This window comes from Haemorhous mexicanus, chromosome 11 (assembly GCF_027477595.1).
Source record: "Haemorhous mexicanus isolate bHaeMex1 chromosome 11, bHaeMex1.pri, whole genome shotgun sequence".
NCBI lineage: Eukaryota > Metazoa > Chordata > Aves > Passeriformes > Fringillidae > Haemorhous > Haemorhous mexicanus.
The window spans coordinates 8,594,507-8,613,705 of NC_082351.1; the positions used below are offsets into that span (position 1 = coordinate 8,594,507).

Genomic DNA, 19,199 nt, shown 5'->3' on the forward strand with positions numbered 1-19,199 from the left:
ACTGTAGGTTGTGGAAAGTTTTTGGCTGTTAGGTTTGTCAGGTGGTATGTTTTTCCCATACCAGGACTTTGGGAAAAAAAAAAAAGTTACATATCTGCACTTCTAAAATGGTACTGAAGTCTTCAGAAGTTTGTAGCAATTGGGAATGTTTGCCATAACCAGAGAGCCTCCTGCTGTGGTGCTTGGTGTTTAGTTAAACCACCGTCCCTGAGCTGAAACTGGGAGACCCTGGATCCATGTTGCTGTCATGACTGTGATGTAGGAATGGTTGGTCACTTTTCCATGTTTAATTGCTCCAGGGTCTGGGCCTGAGCTTTGCTGTGAAAGGTGGCCCAGAGGAGCACCTGAGCCTGCTGTGCCCCCTTGCACACAGCAGTGGGCCTGGCTGCTCTTACCTGCCAGCTGAGGTGACATTCCTGGGGGATCACGGGAATGCTGGCCATAGCCAGGTCCTGAGGAGCCACATGGAGACAGCTTGGAGTGCTGTCACCTCCACAGGCCACAGCTAAGGAAACACCATCCAAATGAAATTAAATGCAATGCATTTCTTATGGAGCCAGAATCCGTGCAGGCATCTGCTGTGGAAAAACTGAGTTTTGCTGCTTGAAAAAGGGTGGCTTAGGCTCTCAGAGAAAATTGAGGGGGAGGATGACAGCAGCAGGAGCTTGGCCAGAGAGGAAAGCAAAGTTTGAGGAAAGCAAAGGCTGGTCTGTGGCTGGTGGAGGTGGCAGAGGGAAGGGAAGCAGCAGGAGCCCCCCGGACCCTCCATTCCTGCCGGCTGCTGCCAGCCAGATTTCCTGGGGCCCTGCCTGCTGAGCACAGCACTCGCTGTGCTGATGTGTGCACAGAGTGAAGTGGACATTTAAAAGCAGAATGCTCTAAGGGTTCTTTTCTTGCAGCAGGATGGCTTAACAGCCCTTGCTTTGTCAGTAAAGGAAGGCCTGCTGCTGGCTGGAGGTGTCAGCAGTGGGCCATGGCACAGCCTGCTGAGGGCCGCCTGACAGAGTGCTGGCTGTTTATATTGTGCTGTTTATTTCTGTGCTGGCTCTTGTCCCCAGAGGTTCCTCCTTTTGCCTGCAGGAGCCTTTCTGCAAGATCTTCCTGTTCTGCTGTGAGGATCACATTGTAGCTGAGTCAAAGCAATGAGAGCAGGGCCTGCCCTGCTGGAGACCCAGAGCACTTTGCTGGGGGGGCTCTGTCCTGTAGGCCAGAAATGTCCAAAGGCCAGGGCACGGTGAGCACAGCAGCAGTGGTGCAGGAGGGTGGTTGAGTTAATCCGTGCACTCTGGGTCTTTCAGAGGGTAAGATGGACTCCAGTGCAAGGCAGGGCCAGACTGCTCCTCCCTCAGGGAGCAGGCCCTGGAAGCAGCCAGCTCCTGCTGGGACTGGCCAGGGAACAGGGAGTGTGGCACGGTAGAAACAGTATCTGAGACAGGTGTGTGGTTTTTATTCCTCCTCCTGTGTTTCCCGGGCTCTCCAGACCGTGTTGCTGCTGGTGTGGGGCTGTTCCCAGCCCGGTCATTTGTCCCGGTGTGCTTTGGGCCAGGCAGTTGTAGGAACTCCTTCTGGTCCCAAAAGTAAGGCTGAAACTTTTGGGAACTCCTTCTGGTCCCAAAAGTAAGGCTGAAACTTTTGGGAACTCCTTCTGGTCCCAAAAGTAAGGCTGAAACTTTTGGGAACTCCTTCTGGTCCCAAAAGTAAGGCTGAAACTTTTGGGAACTCCTTCTGGTCCCAAAAGTAAGGCTGAAACTTTTGGGAACTCCTTCTGGTCCCAAAAGTAAGGCTGAAACCTCTGTCCCCTTTCTAAGCAGCAGCACTGTCCTTGTTGCATGGCTTTTCCCTCACAGTGCTCATGGCTGTTCCGAAAGTGGGATCCCAGTTGCTATCATCTCATCTAATGGGATTCCTGTGAGTGAGAATCCACTTACAGTTAATGAGGATATTGGTCCCTTTCTAAGCCCCTGCTCATCTGCTCTCACTGCTGGCTGTTGTTTGTTTAATAAGCCCTTGGGGATGTTTATCAGGGTTTATCCCAGTGTTCTTCCTTCCGTGTGACAGTTCAGCACACTTTGCTTCCCCAGCCTGTTTGTTTACTCAAATTCAAGCTTTTTTTTTCTTTCAGCGTTCTTGCCTGCTTATCAATATTCCCTTTGGGTCTGTCTTAGTTGTTAGAATGCTGCTTTTATCCAATACCTCTCATTCACTGAAATAGGCTGTATCTTCTGCTTTGCCTTAATCACCTCATTTCCTTTCAGCTTCATGTTTGAGCTGTCTAGCTCTTGCTGCTTGCAGACTAATTTCCAGTACCTCTGGATTCCTGCATTTTGATGCTCCATTTCATGCTCCATTTAATTTTCTTTGCATCAACATCAGATGTTCAGCTTAAAAGATTTCAGCCAATATTCTGGGAGTGCCTGTGGAGACCTCTCTGCAGTCCCAGGGAAATTCTGGGTATGTTGCATCAGTTGCTAAGAAGAACACAAACACGCCAAATGCCAGCACGTTCTGTTGGTTTGTTGGGGTTTTTTTCCCCTATAACCATGCAGAGTATGACTTGTTTTGCTAACTCCTCGTGTTCTTAGCAGATAATGATGTTTTCTGATGCTTCCCCCTTGCTGCAGAAGAGATGCTTCTTGTAGAAGCTTCTTTTTGAAAGAGGGTTGTTGCTTTGCTTTTCCTTCAAAGAGATGTGAGGGTGGCTCAGGCTGTGTGCTGGTGGGTGCAGAGGTTTCCAGTACTTGGACAACTCTGTCCAGCAGCATTTGCTCTGTGTGTGTTCCCAGAAACCTTGGTGTGGTGTTCATGGTGGAAAATGGGGATTTACCCAAGGCTGATGACAGAGGAAAGGGCTGATGTGGATGTAGCAGAACTGGTAAGGGGAGAGCAATGCTGGCAAAATTCAACCTCCACACAGAGTCTGGTGCTGCTTGTTTATAGCCTGCTTTCATAAGAAATGGCTGAAAATCTAGAAACTGGGGCTGGGGAGGGGATTGAATTGCTTTTTGAGTGGATGAGTTTTGACTGATGGAGTTGTGCGTCTGCATGTGCTGAGAGGGCCCCTTGCTGTGTGCTCGTGGGGCTCTCCTTTCCCCACAGCTTGACTGGAGAGACTTGTTTTGAATGTAAACTCTAATAAATGTGGTAATAAAACCACTGGAGCATTCCCTGATGGCAGTGTGACATCTGCCACATGCCATGTGTATCCCAAAGTGCATTTAAACTTTATGTTAGCAGCTCTTCAGGGAACACTTGATGTTACCAGCTCTTCAGAGAGTTACTCAGAGTTACTCAGAGTTCTTCCAGTGGTTTGGCTGCTCACAGATAGGATCAGGATTGGCTTTATGGCTGTTGGTGTTAAGGAATTATTTCCTGGAGTGTGCTTGGAACAAGAAGAGGAGGGCTTCCCTCCCTCAAGATTTTATTGATTCCTGTGTGGTTTATGGCCTTTACAGGGTTCTGTTTTTCCTTACACTACATGCATAAAGACTGGGGGAGACAGAGGGTTAGAAAAATGTGGTTAAAACAGTGATTAAAGGAAAAAAAGGTTTTAAAAGCTGTAACAGTGAAACCTGCATATGGTGTACAGGCACCAGTTGTCCTGCCAGACCTGGTCTGATACAAGTCTGAGGGATGCATCTCACTGGCAGCAGAGGTCCTGCTTTTGGGTGTCTGAGGGGCTCTGTAAAGCTCCTGGCGCTGGGACGAGGTCCAAGCCTGGTTCTGACAGGGGCTGGGGCCTTTCCTTGTGTTTTCCAGAGCATTTTGAGGGACCAGCATTACAGCTTGCTCACCTTTGTGTCGTGTGATAGCTGCGTGCTGAACAAAACCACAGCTGTCTCTCAAACCTTTGCTTTAACATTTTTTTTTTTTTTCCTTTAAATTTGCAGAATGTAGGTGTGAATAGGTCGAGAGAAGAAGCTTTGAGGACAGTCCCCACCCACCTATAGCTGCAGCTCCCGGGGCAGCAGCCCTTCCTCCAGCAGCTCAGGGCCCCGCGGTGTCGGAGCAGGGCGGGATGGACGCGCCTCCCCTTCCCTTCCAGACATTTCGAATGTGATTCTGCTCCTTTGGACAAAACCTGTGCTCGTGGATAACTCCAAAGGTATCAGTGAAAAGATTGTGGGGAGCAGAGCAGAGTTGGGTTTAGATTTTTCTTATGTAAATTTGTGCAGTTTCAGTGGGTTTTTACTGTTTGTCTGTGGATAATGCAAGGTGGTTAATTGCCCGTGTTGATTTTACCGTAAGATTTTAACTAGATTTTATTTTCTTTTTGTAAGTGTTTTTTCTAAGAGTTCTCTTGTTTTTACTGTGAATGATTACCTAGAACTACATGGAGTTTTTTTGATGGTGTATTTAACATGGGCAAAATTCTACATTTTGAGCACTGGAGGCTTCATGTTGCAAAGCTGCTTTAAAGGGGAAGCCCATCAGCTCTGATAATTGTCCTGTGTTTGAAATTGAACTTTGGTTTGCCGACCACAACTTAGTTTTTCTGAAATTCACAAGGGAGATGTTCCCTTTGGAAAATCAAAGGATTAAAGCTGGATTTGCTACCTGGGAAATTCTGCTGTTTCAGCAAGATTTTGACACTTTCCAGAGACCAGGTGGACTTTGGAGGGCAGTGGGGGACATGAGTGTGAGTGACACGTGGGAAATGAATGAAGAGAGATGGAGAGAGACGTGTCCTTTCTGCTGCACTTATGGGAGGGGATGAGCAGCTTTTCTGAGTCTGGAAGGGAGGGGAAAAGGATTCAGTCTGTCAAGGGCTGGAAAAGCTTCTTGTCTTGTTAGTGTTGTCTTTATATTTTTAGAGCATTTTTGGAATGAATTTCAACATAAAAGTATATGTTTCTCTTTTATAGCCACATTTAATACGTACATCAGGAAACAGTACAGAAAGGTTAGGTGAGTTTAACCATTCTAACAGCTCATGCAACAAAAACACCAGGTAAATTCTGAAATAATTTTAAGAAGGCACACCTGCCTTGGAGTTTTTTGTATTGTTTTTAAGCACCTTCCATCATCCTAGTTCTTCGTTGCTCTTTTATGCCTAGTGAAACTCCAGTGCTAAAAATGGAATTTTCTGTGTCTGTCAAGGTCACAACCTTTTAACTGTACTAAATCAAAGTGTATTTTGTATGTGTGTTACCAGACAACTGAAGTGAGCTGCCAGCACTGCTGCTGGCTCTAGCTCTGCAATGAGAACTATTCTTTGGTAGTTGAACTGTGTTTTTTCTAAGGATTCTCTCCAATTAATTGAGCTTTTACCATGTGAATTGGTGGGGTTGTTTTGTTGTTTTGGCTTTTTTTCTTTCCTGAATTCCTGTGTGAAATACTAGGCCCTGGTAACATAGTTTTGCAGGCAAGGGCTAAATTGTCTTTTGTTTGTGCAGGGTCTATAAAATAATGTGCTGCTGTTGTGATTACTTTTTTTTTTTAAATAAGCTAAATTCAGCAATATATTCAGCTCTGGAAGTAAGCCATAGTGCATTGCTGGGTTCTGTTTCAGAGGAGGAATGTGTAGGGTGCACAATGACCAGGAACACTTGCTTCAAGCGCTGCTGTCTAAAGCTTTGTGTGTGTGTGTGTGTTATGGTAATGGCATTTCAGACCTTTATTAATTCAGCTGTGCCCATAGTTGTGGGGTGAGGAGAGAGCCTGCCTGGCATTGCTCAGAGGAGTGAATTCATTGATGTGTGGCTAACAAGGCCACCTTTGTGGCACAACTGAAGGGCAATTTCCCCTCCCACGGTGGTGTGGGAAAGCTGGGCTGTGCCCCAGGCAGCCCTCACTCCTCTGCTGGGACAGCAGGGGTGGTTAAACAGTTTTTACACTGAGAATGTCAGGATTTATCTGTAAAAATCCCAGGGGGCTGCATTAGAAAAGGGGGATTGTGAGCTCAGACCTGGCTGAAGAAGTGTGGGCAGAAATGTGTCCCCCAGTGAGAGCTGAGCCCGGGGTTTCTTCTCTTTGCTGGTGAGCACAGCTTGAAGTGTCTCCTTTCCCCCTTTGTTTTACCTCTCTGATCTGTCAGAGGTGTAACATCCTCGAGGCTACATGTTCTATGTACAGTAGGTATTTTTTTAGCCTGTTCTCAAATATACTGTGATGAGTGTTTTACTGCAATGGGTGTTCAGTAAAAAGAGTTGTATAGAAGTGTAAATAAACTATTGTGCTGATACTTGAAGAGGGAAAAAAAAAAAAAAAAAGCTGTTGGTTCTACGGTAGGAAGGTAGTAAATCAGTGACTGCATCTGACCCTGGCTGGAGAGAGCAGGTGTAGATGATGAATGTAGATTTGAGCTGAATGTAGAGTTGGAGTGATGGGTTCTCCCAGGGTGTAACCCTAACTGCTGTTCTGGGAAGGCACAGTTAAGAATTGCAGTTAATTGTCACTTCTGTAAGTGTGTCCCCCCCTCCTGACAGAACAGTCACTAACAGGGGAGGGGAAGACCCTTGTCCTGACCTTCTGTGTTTGTTCCATTTGACTGCCTCTGTTCTGTGTGTGCCTGGCTCAGATGCAGTCTCTCGACTGGGATTAAACCGTCCTTTCTTACATCGTTGGCCTTTGTTGTGATCTTTCAGACAAATGTAATCATTTGCCCTTTGATCCAAGTAATAAAGATCAAATGCTACAAGGTGCACTGATGTGTGTTTCTGTCATTGTCCATTTCCAGTGGCTGAAGTGCCAGGTGAGTGTTCCTGAGCCTCAGCAGGGTTCTACAGCTTCCACAAGCTGGGTTTAGGGAGCTTAGATAGAAATGTAAGGATTGTATTAATTCACCTTGTGGGTGCTTTACTGTGACAAATAACTATGATTGAAGTAGGAAGCTCACTAATGGAGGAAGAAGTTGGAGGAACTGATTAAATAAATGCATGCCAGGATTTGCACATGATGGAGGAGAAAGGTAAGGCTTTATTAGCTTCACCTGGTCACTGGGATTGAGATCTGCTCCACCCTGTCAGACCTACACTGTTCTTACTTTGTCTTGAACATGCTGCTGGTGTTTTGGGAAAGGTGAAAATCAACAGCCAAATGCTGCCTGTCAGTACAAGTCTGTATGCAGAGGGGAGCTGGAGGGCATTAAATTTGCAGGGGTACTTACCCTTCAGAATGACAGGGACAAAATTAATGAGTGCTTTGTGCTTTTAGAATGATGTACTCACATTTTCATGTCTTGCTGCTTGCAGCCCCCCAGGTGGTAACCACTTCTCTCTTCTCTGCTAGGTGGGAGGAGTGTTTTAATTGTTCTTTAACTCCAATGTGTATTTCTGTTTGGGGAGCAGGTAACTTATTTGTTTTAGAGCTTTTAGGGTGCTTTCTGGACAAAATCCTTTAAAAGCTGAAACTTCCTGTAGTATGAGGGTGAGCCAGAGGAGGTGGAGGAGCTTCCCAGGCTGTGGAGCTTTGGTGCCTGTGCTGTACCACAGGTAACAGTGGTGCAGGGCCCTGTGCAGGGGCTGGGCAGGACAGGGCTGCTGTGGAGGAGGAGTGGAGTAGCTGCTCTGCAGAGGAAAGGGATCTGTGCCCCTGTGTGAGTGCAGCTGGGCACAGCTGTGGCAGCAGGAAATGCTCCTGGTACATCAGTCAGATGCCAGCTGGAAGAGTTGCTGTGTGAAGCCTCCTGAGCAGATCTGGCACTTGTTACTCCAGAGCAAAGCAGGTGAGTACAGGGAGCCAGTTCCCACAAGGAATATTTACTACTACTTCTAATTGATAACAGTTTCTTTGTGTGCAGATACCCACTGCTGCTGGCACCCACTTTTGGAACTCCTTACCTAGAAATGCCTTTCTGCTCGGCTGCAAGGGCATAGCACTCACCTGGGAAAGCAGAATCACTTTCTGGTGACAAATGGCAAACCAGAAGTCACTCCGTAGGTTATGTGAAGGGGAAAAGCCAGGTTCCTGCTCTCCCTGCAGCACCTCACAGGGCACTGCTTGTTCCCTTGGAGTGGGCTTGGTAAAGCAGGCCAGCCCTGGCTGTTTGGAAATGCCAGCTGTGTTCTGCCCCTTCCAGCCTCAGATGGCATCCGAGTCATGCTGGCATTACTTGAGTTATAACAATAAGCTAGAGCTGTTCTTTAGGAGCAGAACAAAGGCAGCAGTGTATTTTTTTTTTTTTTTAATATCTACAAAGTATTACAACTTTCTGCTGCTCTTTCAGCAGGATTAACAGTCTGGAACTACCCAGAAGCTCCAGGGTTCTCCTAGGAGTTCTGCAGCATTCCATAATTCTTGGATGAACTGACACATGTACATATTTTTCTGCCTGCTCAATGTTGAGAAAAATCAAGTCATTTGCAATAGTGTTACAAGATACAGAAAGCTTCTGAGAAGCAAAGAAACTTTGCTTCAGCCTGAATTTTATTTGCTGACTGCAAAGTGAAGGTTTTGGAAGGAGCTTATTACATTAGTTTTTCTTTCTCTCTAATGCCTAAAAATCAAAATTCAGAAGTAGGTGTTGCAAGGCCGCAGGATCTGGTTTTGTGCCCTTCTGACAGCAGGCAGGAGGAGCCACAGCTGCTCTGTTACAAACAAGCAAATAAAACTCTGCTGTGTTACAAACAAGCAAATAAAACTGGAAGAAGGATTTTGTGTTTGGCAGTTAAACAGAATACGTGCCTGCTCTGCCTGAGGAATTAACTCTACAGTCATGACCTGGGTTCTGTCCTGCTGTGATTGCTGTGGCTGTTAGCAGGAAGTGGCATTTAGTGGCAGAACCCCACATTCCCAGGCAGGATGGGGCTGCTCTGGGATGCTGAGACCTCTCTGTCTCAAGGCTTGGACTGCCTTGGAATAAATATGTAGCATTTATTCAGCAAAAGCACCCCCTAGCTGTTTTGCACAGCAGCTGGTGTTAGACTAGGACTCTCTGCTTTCTCTGACACGTCCTTTGGTTTAATTCACAAAAACAACAAATACTGTAAGAAAGTGGTCAGAGCTGACCAAGCATTATTTTTTCACTGTACTTTAAAGACCACCGGAGTTAAACTGTATATTGTTAAAAATCATAGAGCTGTGAGTGAAAGTTACATTAAACTTTCTTTTAATTAAAGACAAATAAAAGAACCAAGGGCTCAAACATATTTTAAAAAGACATCTTCTGTTCTCCAATGTCTTCTCTCGAGCAAAATATACAGCACACACACATATATATAACATAACTACATTCAAGTACCAAACAGAATTTACATTTTCCCAAACAGAGAAAATAATGCACATGATTCACGTACCTTAAACCCAACCATGCATAAAAACACTGCCAATAAATCAGGAGTTGAACATAATTCATCACACTAGGGTGTATTATTCTGAAGTATCGACATCGTTGGAATGCATTAACACTTGGGAGTCTGGGTTTGTAACCCTGCTTTAAAGTCCAGCTGTTCAGAGACTTAGTTGTTCAAGATCTGTTCAAATTTTGGGTTAATAAAAGAAAATCCATCAAATGCAGACTGATCCATGGACTCAATCAGGTTTTTGTCACTGTAAGACAGTTTTGGCTTCTCGCTCAGAAATTCTCTGTCGAAGTTGTTGTAGTCACTTGCTGATTTCTGTATTAGAGAGGGAAGACAGTTTGAGACAAACTTTGTATTTTCTTCAAGAACAAATCATTTAAATACAAAATGTTGTGAAGTTAGTCTTTGAGCTCCCTCCTTCCCCTGCTTTAGAGAACAAAAATATCTAATTTTAACCTATTTTAACAAGACTATAAGATTATAACTGGGCACTTTCTTCTTGTTAGTTGGAAACCAACAGAAAAACCAAACCCAGGTTGCTTTGGAGAAGAAACCTGGATTTGGGATAACACTGGGTTATTACCCAAAGATTATCTGTTGACAAAAGCAATGCAGCATTAACTGACACATCAGACCAACATTTCTTGCCATTAGCCAAAATGTTTAAATTCCTGAGAACATTTTTCAGGCTGTACATGTTCAGAGAATAAAGCAATGCCCTACAGCAGCTGTTTTATGTTTAATAAATATTCATGTAACTAGAAACTGTTTTACACTCTCCACCACCAAAGATTTCACACTTCTCTGGGAACAAGCAAGACACAACCTTGTGTGTTTGAAGGGGATAGCTCTCCTCCAAAGAGTACATTTTAAAGAGACTCCAGACCAGTTCACCTGTTCTAGGAACAGGCTGGAGAAACACTGGTTTGGGATTTTAACCACGTGAGCTGAAGCAGCAGCGTCCCACTGTGATACAGACTGAGTTACAGTCTGTTCTGCAGGTGTTTTTTCAGGTAACAGCAGGCATGTGCATGAATTCCAAGTTCAGTACTTTAGAGAATGCTGCTGCTTGCTCCCTTGGAGATGCCTGGGTGAGTTTGAAGCAGCAGAGATTTAATGCATGCACAGAGTGCCTGCAGCAGGAACCAGCTGAGCAGCCTGGAGCTACTGCTGCTCCTCCCATGTGCATTTCAGAAAAGCAAACTGTGAGGAACTGTGAATATTCTAACACAGAGGAGATCAAAGCTATCTGTTGGTTTTCATGAACATTTTATCCATAAAGCTCCTTGAGAGGAGGAAGACAGTAGGAAGACAGTCTTAATATTTCAGGGCAGTCTGAGGAGTACAGTGCACCTGCGTATAACTGCACCATCCAAGAACAATTAGCTTACAGATACACAACTTTTTCACTTGTAAAATGTGAGGAGAAAATGGCAGTGGGATCCTTTGTGCAGGTACAGAATTCACCCCTTACCCCTGGGCTGCTGTTTACTAAGAACAAAGAACAACCCACTTACCACTTTTGGCCTGAAGGGAGGGTCCATCTCCCTCTTCTCTAGTGCTGTCCAGTTGATTGTTTTGAAGAAAGGATGGTCTCTGATATTCCCTGTGACCCCAAGTCGTTTTGCTGGATCCCTTTCAAAGAGCTGCAGGAGAAGACACCCAGTAAAGAGCTGTTCCAAAGGTGCAGAATTACAGGTATGGTGCTAAAACAACTCGGGGTGCTGACAGCAAACAGAGCATTAGGAATTAATCTGACCTGGCTTTCCCTTTGTCAGAGCAATTTGCTGATAAACAGCTCCTTGATGAGGAGATCTGTCTGTCCCTGCACAGAGGCAGTACCAGCACCCCAAGGACCCCAGCCCTACCTTTTCCAAGATATCCTTTGATTCCTTGGTGATCCAGCGTGGGTAGTGAGGGGTGTCCACTCGGATTGACTCAAACAGTTCATCTTCATCATCCCCATGGAAAGGGGACTGGCCAATCAGCATCTCATAGAGCAGCACCCCAAAGGACCACCAGTCCACAGAGAACGTGTACCGCAAACCCTGCAGGATCTGGGGCACACAGGAGGGAATTCAGGTAAGGGGCAAGAAGCAGCAATGCAATCCCAAACATAAGGAGATTTTTCAAGAGGTATTTCAAGAGAGAATCTTTAATGACACTAGCACTTAGGGGAAAAATAAAAATCCATCTCTCTGGGAAATTGTGGACACTGATGCAGAGCTGTGGTTTTACCCCAGGCTGCTGTTTGTGGGAATGTGGCCAGCTCCATGGACTGGTCTTTGTCCTCATTCAGAAATTTTCTCCCTTAACTTAGAATAACCATAGACTTTAAAAACATCCTCTAATTTCTTTACAAGGTGAAGGGAGAAGCAAGTAGTGATGCAAAGTAGATTCCTACAGAAGTCTTTGATATAATTTATAGCTTTAAAAGCTAAATACCTTTGTTGAACTGCTTTGCAAATGAGATTTTAAAAACCCCAACAAACTAACACACAGAATTAAACTCTCTGAGATTCCCCTTAAAAGCTCCTTTTGTTTTGAATTCTGGTTGTTTGCACAGGCACAAGTCTCTTCTCCATCTGCAGTGCCCATATAGATTCATTCTGCAGGAGCTTCATGGATGTGCTGGCTACACCTAACTCCCAGTTCTTAAAAACCTGAGCATTTTAACTTTCCAAACCCATTTTTTTAAACTTAAAGCTACAGAATATTTTAAAATCTGAAGTACCTTCTATAAAAAACACAGATACCATTTTTTTCTCTAACTAGATTTTTACCTCTAATTAGACTTGGACTTTTCTGAACAGTTAGCCTACAAGCAGGTGATTAATCACAGCAGCTCTCGTGGTCTGTGTGCCGCACTGACCTCGGGAGCGATGTAGTCGGGGGTCCCACAGAAAGTGCTGGCCTTGTTGTCACCAACAACGTTTTCTTTGCACATTCCAAAATCAGCTATTTTGATGTGGCCTTCTTTATCAAGCATCACATTGTCCAGTTTTAGGTCTCTGCAAAAAGTGATTTTAAAATGTTGTGCTTTAAATCGTTTATGTAATCAGATGGACACAGTTTGTTCACTGATAAACACCTCCCCAGCTGCACACTTTCCAAAGGCTTTTCAAGAAAAATAATCATCCATCAACACAATCCATCCAAAATGGTGCTTTTGTGCTTTGAAGGCATGAGGGACAAGGGAAGAATTCTTTCTTGTCAAAGAAAAGAAGAGGCTGAGGTACATATATAGAATGTGACCTTATAATCCTCCTCATTTGCTTTCAGATGCAGAAGCACAGCCAGAGCTTCTGTTGCTGCTGGAAGGCAGCATGAGTTAATGCCTCAGCAGCTGACACAGCAGTGCTGCACCAGCTCCAGGGCTCAAAAGGAGGATTGTGCTGGATTCTGAGAGCCTTTGGCAGAAATTTGATTGTTTGAAACCTGCCCAACTCTTAGCACTACCTGTGACTTGTTCCTGGTTACAGCACAAGTTCATGTGTTGTGGCACAGCCTGTGAAGGGTCCTATTCATGACTTTTCTCAGAACAAGACTATTCAACCAAGAAAGAGCTTTTTTCCCAGCAGTTTCCAAAAGCTACATTCCCTCCCTTTGACCATGCTGCATTTTTCTCCATCTGGCTGCAAATGCACATACCAAGGAGGGCAGGCTGAAGAGAAACGGAACAGCCCTGTGCTTACCAAGGGCTGAAACAGACCAGAGAATTTCACATAAGAACAGGGAAGTCTTTTCTCCTGGGTAACCGAAGTTCCCAGTACCAGCAGTGGATCAGGGTCTGGCCCTTGATGCTTCGACCTGGTGAGGCAGAGGCATTGATGCTGAGGTTTCACCAGAAGGCAAAAGCAGGGAACTTCCACCTCAGTGGTTTGCTCAAGGAGCCCCTCCCTCACCTCCACACTAAGCAGACTCATGATTTGAAGGCAGTGTTTGAAAATAACAGAAACAAAACTGCTTTTGTGTAACACAAATCCCATTCCATCACTCCAGTTGCCAAGGAAAAAACCACACAAATAGAGATCCATCTCAGGCATGTTAATGGCCTTGGAACTACCTCAGATCTCTGACAGACAGGTTGTGGTTGTTACATCAGTCAGCAATTCAAAGATGCATGAGGTCCTAAGGCAATTCCCAGGTCCCAGCCTGGAGTAGCTGGTACTCACCTGTAAATAATGCCTTTGCTGTGGAGAAACTGGAGCCCACACAAAATTTCAGCTCCGTAAAACCTGAAAAGACCAAAACATCTTTTAATCTTCACTCAGTTACAACAGTCAATGCAGGTGGCCAAAACAATGCTGTGGGCATCTTTTCATGGAGTGAGAAGCACTGTCCACATCTTTAAATGCCAATGTGTGTGTGTTTATGCAGGCAGATGCTGTAACCTGCAAGGTAATCCCTTCACCACACATCGGCACTGTCCAACACCAAACAGCAGAGGGGACACGGCAGCAACTGCTGTCAGGCTTCATCCCACTTCCCTCAGGGAACTCCATCCCTGTCCTCCTCTTCAAAAACAGTCTTTGTGTGGCTTTAGGGATAGGCACATGCCTTTGAAAGAGAGCTCTCTTTGAAAGAGAGCTATTGGGAGCTCAGCCCCCCAGGAGTGCTGCAGGAGGGACTGGGCACCAATGCCAAGGTTGGAATTGGGCCTCACCTGTCCCTGTGCACCTGCCTGGTCACAGCAGACACCCTGCAAAATGCCATCACTTCAGGGGCACTCTCCTAAAAAAAAAGCAGGTGATAATCTAAGGGACATGAAAATCTGAAAGAATGCTTCCCTTTGCCCCAAAAAGCTTTTTTTTTTTTTTCAAATTGGAAAAATACAAAACTATTTCAATTTCTGTACAGCAGATGAATGTTGGTCCAAAACAAATAGCACAGAATACCCCCAGAGAGGATGCCAGATGCACAGATGTTTGCTGGGATCTAGGTAAGATGGAGGGGCTTTATCCACGTTTTTGCTGGGGAGAGTGGGAAGGGAGCTGACCTATACAACTGGCTGCTGTTGATGCCAGACTTCTTGAGATCCCATCCAGTCAGCAACCCTTTGCAGTGCCAGTAACAGAAGTAATTTCCCTGGGGCTTACAGACAGATCCAGTACACTGCACTGTTATTTTTAAGGTTTACATGCCACCCCTTCAATGATGCCATTACAACACCCATGGTTTGGATGAGAGAAGTAGAAACTGACCTCAAACTAAAAATGATAGCTAAAGTAACAATAATAGAATATTTTTGCATCCTCTAAACATCACTGGAGCTGAAAATATAAGTCACAGATAACTGTCACAAGTGGACTTACTAAACAAAGTGCTTACCCCTTTAATTAGCATCTCATGGCATGTACAGGTGTTTGGTACTATCATGTCAATTTAGCAACAGCAGTAGGTAAGTGTTGAACTTTTCCCCCCCATGTTGTTTTCCATTTTTTTCCATCAGAATACTGTCCTAAAGTACACTGAAGCTGTGCCTTTTGCTTTTCAGTGCTGGCTCATGTTGCAATTTATTTTGCACCTCCAGGAAGAAGCAGCCCATAAGTACAGCATCACAGCTATGTAAATTAAGGAAGCCCAACTCCACACCTCATTAAGTGAACTCCACTGTATTCAACCAGTGCCTAGAAACTTGTTTTCAACCATCAGCCACTGCAGCCTGACTGCAGGGAAGGAGGGACACAGAACCAGAAGCCATAAAGGCAGAGATGGACTCATGCCTGGAGGTGGGCAGTGAAGGGCAGAGGACTCACGTGGCTCTGTAGAGGTCGAAACGCCCCTTGTCCTGGATGTGGAACATCAGGTCTCCCCCATTCAGGAACTCCATCACGAAGAACAAGTGATCCTTTAGCAGATAACCAGGGAATGGAGCAGTTACTGATGCTATCCAACCATAAATGAAGTAGCAGTGTGCCTCCAGGGGACCAAGCTGCCACCTCCCTCTTCTCCTGAAGGATTTTTGGTTTCATGCACCCCCGTGAGGCTCCTACAGAGTTGAGTGGCCTGGTCTTGTAAATATAAATATCTGATCGTGTATCCTGTGGGTTTCTAGACTTAACACACACTGAAACAGACTGATTTCAATCTGTGACAGTCATCCTTTTTCCCTCACCAAGGGTAAGACTCAGATTAAGGACTTAATTAAACTCCTTCTTATTCCAGACTGCATAGATGTTTTCCTGATCTTATTCTGTCCTTATCAAGGTATATTTGGTCATATTCATATTTATTTTCCACTAGGCCTGTGAATTGCACAGAGCACAGGAGAAGGACATTTAATTCTTGCATCACTAAATTACTTTCATTTGACTGCTGGTATCAGCATCAATTAAAGGCTCAATCTGTTGTGTTGCTGTCACCATTTAAATTTTTCTGACCTTTGTCTGAAACGTGCAGTAAAGATGTGTGAGAAATGGATTTTCCCAGGCAAGAGCAAGGACCCTCTTTTCCACCATGGTACATTCCACATCATCATCAATTAGCACCACGTCCTTTTTCAGAGCTTTGATAGCAAAGAATTCATTCTTCCCTTTCAGCTCTGCAAGCAGAACCTACAAAAAATGAAAGATGAGAGTCCAGCACGTGTAGGAAAGACTGGTGCTGATGTGTCGGTGAGGGAAAGCCAAAGGTGGTGCACTGGCAACTAAAAAACACATTTAAATGGGAAAGATGAGGGAGGTTTGGGAAGGTGAAGCTGCTGGACACAGATGAGGAGATGGGGCTCAAGGGCCACGTACCACAGACAGTTTTTCTGTCAATCCCTTGTGAGTGCATAAAGGGCAGCCAGGTAAAGCCTGGTCTGTCACTGGAGCTGCAGTTTCAGAGACAGCAGTGGACAGAGCCTGTGGAGGTCACACTGCCCTCCCAAACATCCCCTGCCTCTGCACTGGGGCATTGGGAGGCTGCTTCTGTGTGGAAGGAAAAGAACTAAAATGTCCATTTGCACTGGATATGTGCATTAAAGAGCAATTCCTCTGCCTCTATGCTAAACACTGACAAACTGCTGTGCACTATAATCACTTTGGGGTTCACACAAGATCCAGCTGATGAATTTCCAGTGTCTTTGACCAAGATGTCTACATACAATTCTGTGAGAGGATCACTGACCCAAGAAGCTGAGAGACCTTTCTGGTTAAAGGAAAGAGCCCATCACATTGCAGAGATCAAGCCAGACAGACACCTGAACTCTCAGTTTGTCTCATACCTTTCCAAAGCTTCCTTTCCCCAGCACTTTGTGGAAGACAAAGCTGTCTATGTTGAACTTTCTCCTTGCAGTTCTTGGCACTGGCTTGGTTGTGTTTACCTCCCAGAGCTTGTCATACTCGCTGTTATCTGCTGAGCAAAACAGGGAGGGGAAAGTTCAGGGGATGCAGGAGCCCTGCAGGACTCAGAGCCCTGGCTAAGAATGAGGTACTGACACAGCATTTCAATGCATCTGCTGCTGGAATTACTGCTGAACCTAAGCATAAGGGACAAGTCCTGGGTAAGCTTTTCATGTGGCCAGGAGATGGTAAAAAGAAAGACATGCTGCTTTTTTTAACAGCACTTATTAAGAAAAAAAAGTCTAACACAAGGTAAGAATGAATAACTTCTTAAATTGTCTGGTAGATTAAGTGGCTGTATTGAAACATTGTCTGTTTCCTCACCTGTTGTGTCTCCTCTTGGAGCTTTATGTTTCTTATCAAAATCTTGATAAATACCAACACTTTCTACAGATCCCGAATCAGACCTTCGTGTAGATTTCTGGGAAGAAGGGGAACATTTGAAATTATATTAGCACTGTTACTTTAGAAATAGAGTAATAGCTTTAAATGTAACATGATGGCAGCATAAACCTTTCTTTTTAATTAACTCCCAGTATGTATCTTTTCTCAAGAAGTGTGGTTCACAGACTATTTAGTCACCCTCTTTACAGCTTCATATCAGCCATTTGCTTTATTTCCTTCACTGCAAGAAAATAAGTCACTGAAATTCCTGAACAGTCTATGTTCCATTGTTCATTGCAAAATTATTAAAGGTATAATGGTTTGAACCACAGTGGAAAGGATTTGAACTGTGGGAAAATGTCCCCTTGGATGTCTGCTCATGTGAAAGAGGAGATGGGAATCACTGTTTCACTGGACATGCTGAAGCCATATCTGGATGTGTCCTTAGCACAGGGAAACAACTTTTACACATGGGAGATCCCTGAGATCAAATTTCAGTAATGAAAAGATTGAGCTCCTGTGTCATGAAAGAGCTGCCACAACAGCTCTCACTGTTTTCAAAGTAAATATCCTGTGAAAGCTTAGGAGTACACATCTCAGAGGAAGCACTGTTGGCTTTGTGATATATTTTCCTGTTTTATTTCAGAGCTTGCATCTGAATCTTTATTTGCAGAAGCTGACCACAAAGGATCATGCTGCAGCAGGAGAGGAACAATGCATGCTATGGGGCCAGCAATAATTCCAGAGGGGTTTTCTGTGTGTGTGTATATCTACATATTTACATCAGATGAATGAAAAATGAGACTAGCTGGTATATTTCTCCTTATTTACTTAATTTTATAATTCAAGTGGAATTTTAAAGTTGAAGCCTGTAAAAACAGATTTTCAGCATTCTGATGCCACTGATTAGCCCATTAAACGGAAAGGAACAGAATAATCTTGGCACTGCAGAAGAACAAAACTGGATTTCAGGAAGCCACACACCTTTTAAAGAATTGTTTAAGTGGCATACCCCCTTCCCTATTTCAATTTCAGGCTATTGATTTCTTTGTTAGTCTCTATAAGTGTCAAATGAAAAAAGACAAAGCTGTTTGCATTTCCTCTTTTCCAAATACAGTTTCCCATAAAAGTGATGCAGAAAAGATGATGTGAAAAGCCCAAAATGCTCTGAAAACAATTACCTGAGAAAAGGCAATAAAACTTACCTGGCTAACTTGATTTAAAGCTTCAGCTAGCAACTTCTGGTTTATTCCACATAAGTTTGCCACCTTCTTCTGGCATTTATGATGCACATTCATCCCACATTCTAAAAGAAATGTAAGGATTGTTATACAAGCCTCAGGAAAATACTGACATTACAACAAAAAGGGCTGTTCTGTGCAGTTCAGAAACCTTTTTTTATGACCAGACTGGGCATGGACCTGTCATTGCTACCAAAATTGCAGTTTTTATCCTTTAACACAATGAAGGCTAAAAAAAGGTTTCACAAGGAAAAAACCTCCAATCATCATTACTTTATTCTCAAAATCTGTGACAATGAGGATCATACTGCCTTTTTGTGGGAGCATTATAAAAGCAATATTTACAGTAAACGCTTTGAATGCACTTTGAGATGCTACATTGAGTCAGTCTCCAAATTTCAGCTATTCCCAAAGCAGTAATTTTGATAATGCTCAAGATTACACCTCTGCAGTGTTTCCTGACTCCTTCAGCAGCTCCCCTTGGCTGAGCTGTCCCATGAGCCCAGTGCCTCTGTCTCTCTTTTGTACAAAAGCTTTTTTACCCCATACGGACGAGACGAATCCCACCCTACGCGACACACGGAAAGGCACAGTGTGCACCACCAGCAGTGGGGGAACACTGGAAAAGCACAGAGCTGCCAGCTCCCTCCTCCTCCTCACCTTCACACTTGAGCCCTTGCTTGACCAGCCCCCAGAGCAGGCTGCCACAGTGGTCACAGAAGGTGGGGCTCATGTAGTTGTAGACTCGGAAGCGGTGCGGCATGTCGATGTTGAAGCGTTCCTTCTGGAACTGAGCACAGCCACAACCATGTCACCTCAGCCTTGCTCCCTCCCCAGCAGGGACACGGCTCTGCCCACACACAGCACCCACCCTCGCAGAGCTTTCTGATGCTTTTCTTACTTGGAAGCTTTGCCCACTGCCTGTTACAGAACTTTGAACAGCTTTAAGCAAAGACAGAACCTTGGGTTGTACAGCCAAGCATCTCCCAAATGGAGCTGTCAGCTTC

At 44.6% G+C, this 19,199-nt stretch overlaps 2 protein-coding genes across 8 annotated transcripts in view; one reads left to right on the forward strand and one right to left on the reverse strand.

The window, feature by feature from the left end:
* The window catches only part of LOC132332217 (6-phosphofructo-2-kinase/fructose-2,6-bisphosphatase 4), a 51,658-nt gene extending 45,021 nt beyond the window's left edge, over positions 1–6,637 (forward strand). For 4 of the 6 annotated variants that reach the window (XR_009487837.1, XR_009487838.1, XR_009487834.1 and 1 more), the window contains 2 exons: positions 3,888–4,102; positions 4,863–6,637. The gene's annotated coding sequence lies outside the window, so the exon portion shown is untranslated. Of the gene's footprint in view, positions 1–2,783; positions 2,873–3,887; positions 4,137–4,862 lie in introns of those variants that run through there. The other 2 variants (XR_009487836.1, XM_059856275.1) reach the window with 2 other exon arrangements.
* A 2,386-nt stretch (positions 6,638–9,023) lies between these two features.
* The window catches only part of PRKCD (protein kinase C delta), a 60,585-nt gene continuing 50,409 nt past the window's right edge, over positions 9,024–19,199 (reverse strand). Inside the window, exons 8-18 of one of the 2 annotated variants that reach the window (XM_059856274.1) lie at positions 18,853–18,982; positions 18,157–18,257; positions 16,892–16,988; positions 16,450–16,577; positions 15,623–15,796; positions 14,999–15,090; positions 13,415–13,477; positions 12,112–12,250; positions 11,108–11,296; positions 10,757–10,885; positions 9,024–9,554 (exon numbers count right to left, since the gene is read on the reverse strand). In XM_059856274.1, the coding sequence (XP_059712257.1) occupies positions 9,396–9,554; positions 10,757–10,885; positions 11,108–11,296; positions 12,112–12,250; positions 13,415–13,477; positions 14,999–15,090; positions 15,623–15,796; positions 16,450–16,577; positions 16,892–16,988; positions 18,157–18,257; positions 18,853–18,982 (1,401 nt within the window). In that variant the 3' untranslated portion in view covers positions 9,024–9,395. Of the gene's footprint in view, positions 9,555–10,756; positions 10,886–11,107; positions 11,297–12,111; positions 12,251–13,414; positions 13,478–14,998; positions 15,091–15,622; positions 15,797–16,449; positions 16,581–16,891; positions 16,989–18,156; positions 18,258–18,852; positions 18,983–19,199 lie in introns of both variants that reach the window. The other variant, XM_059856273.1, reaches the window with a different exon arrangement.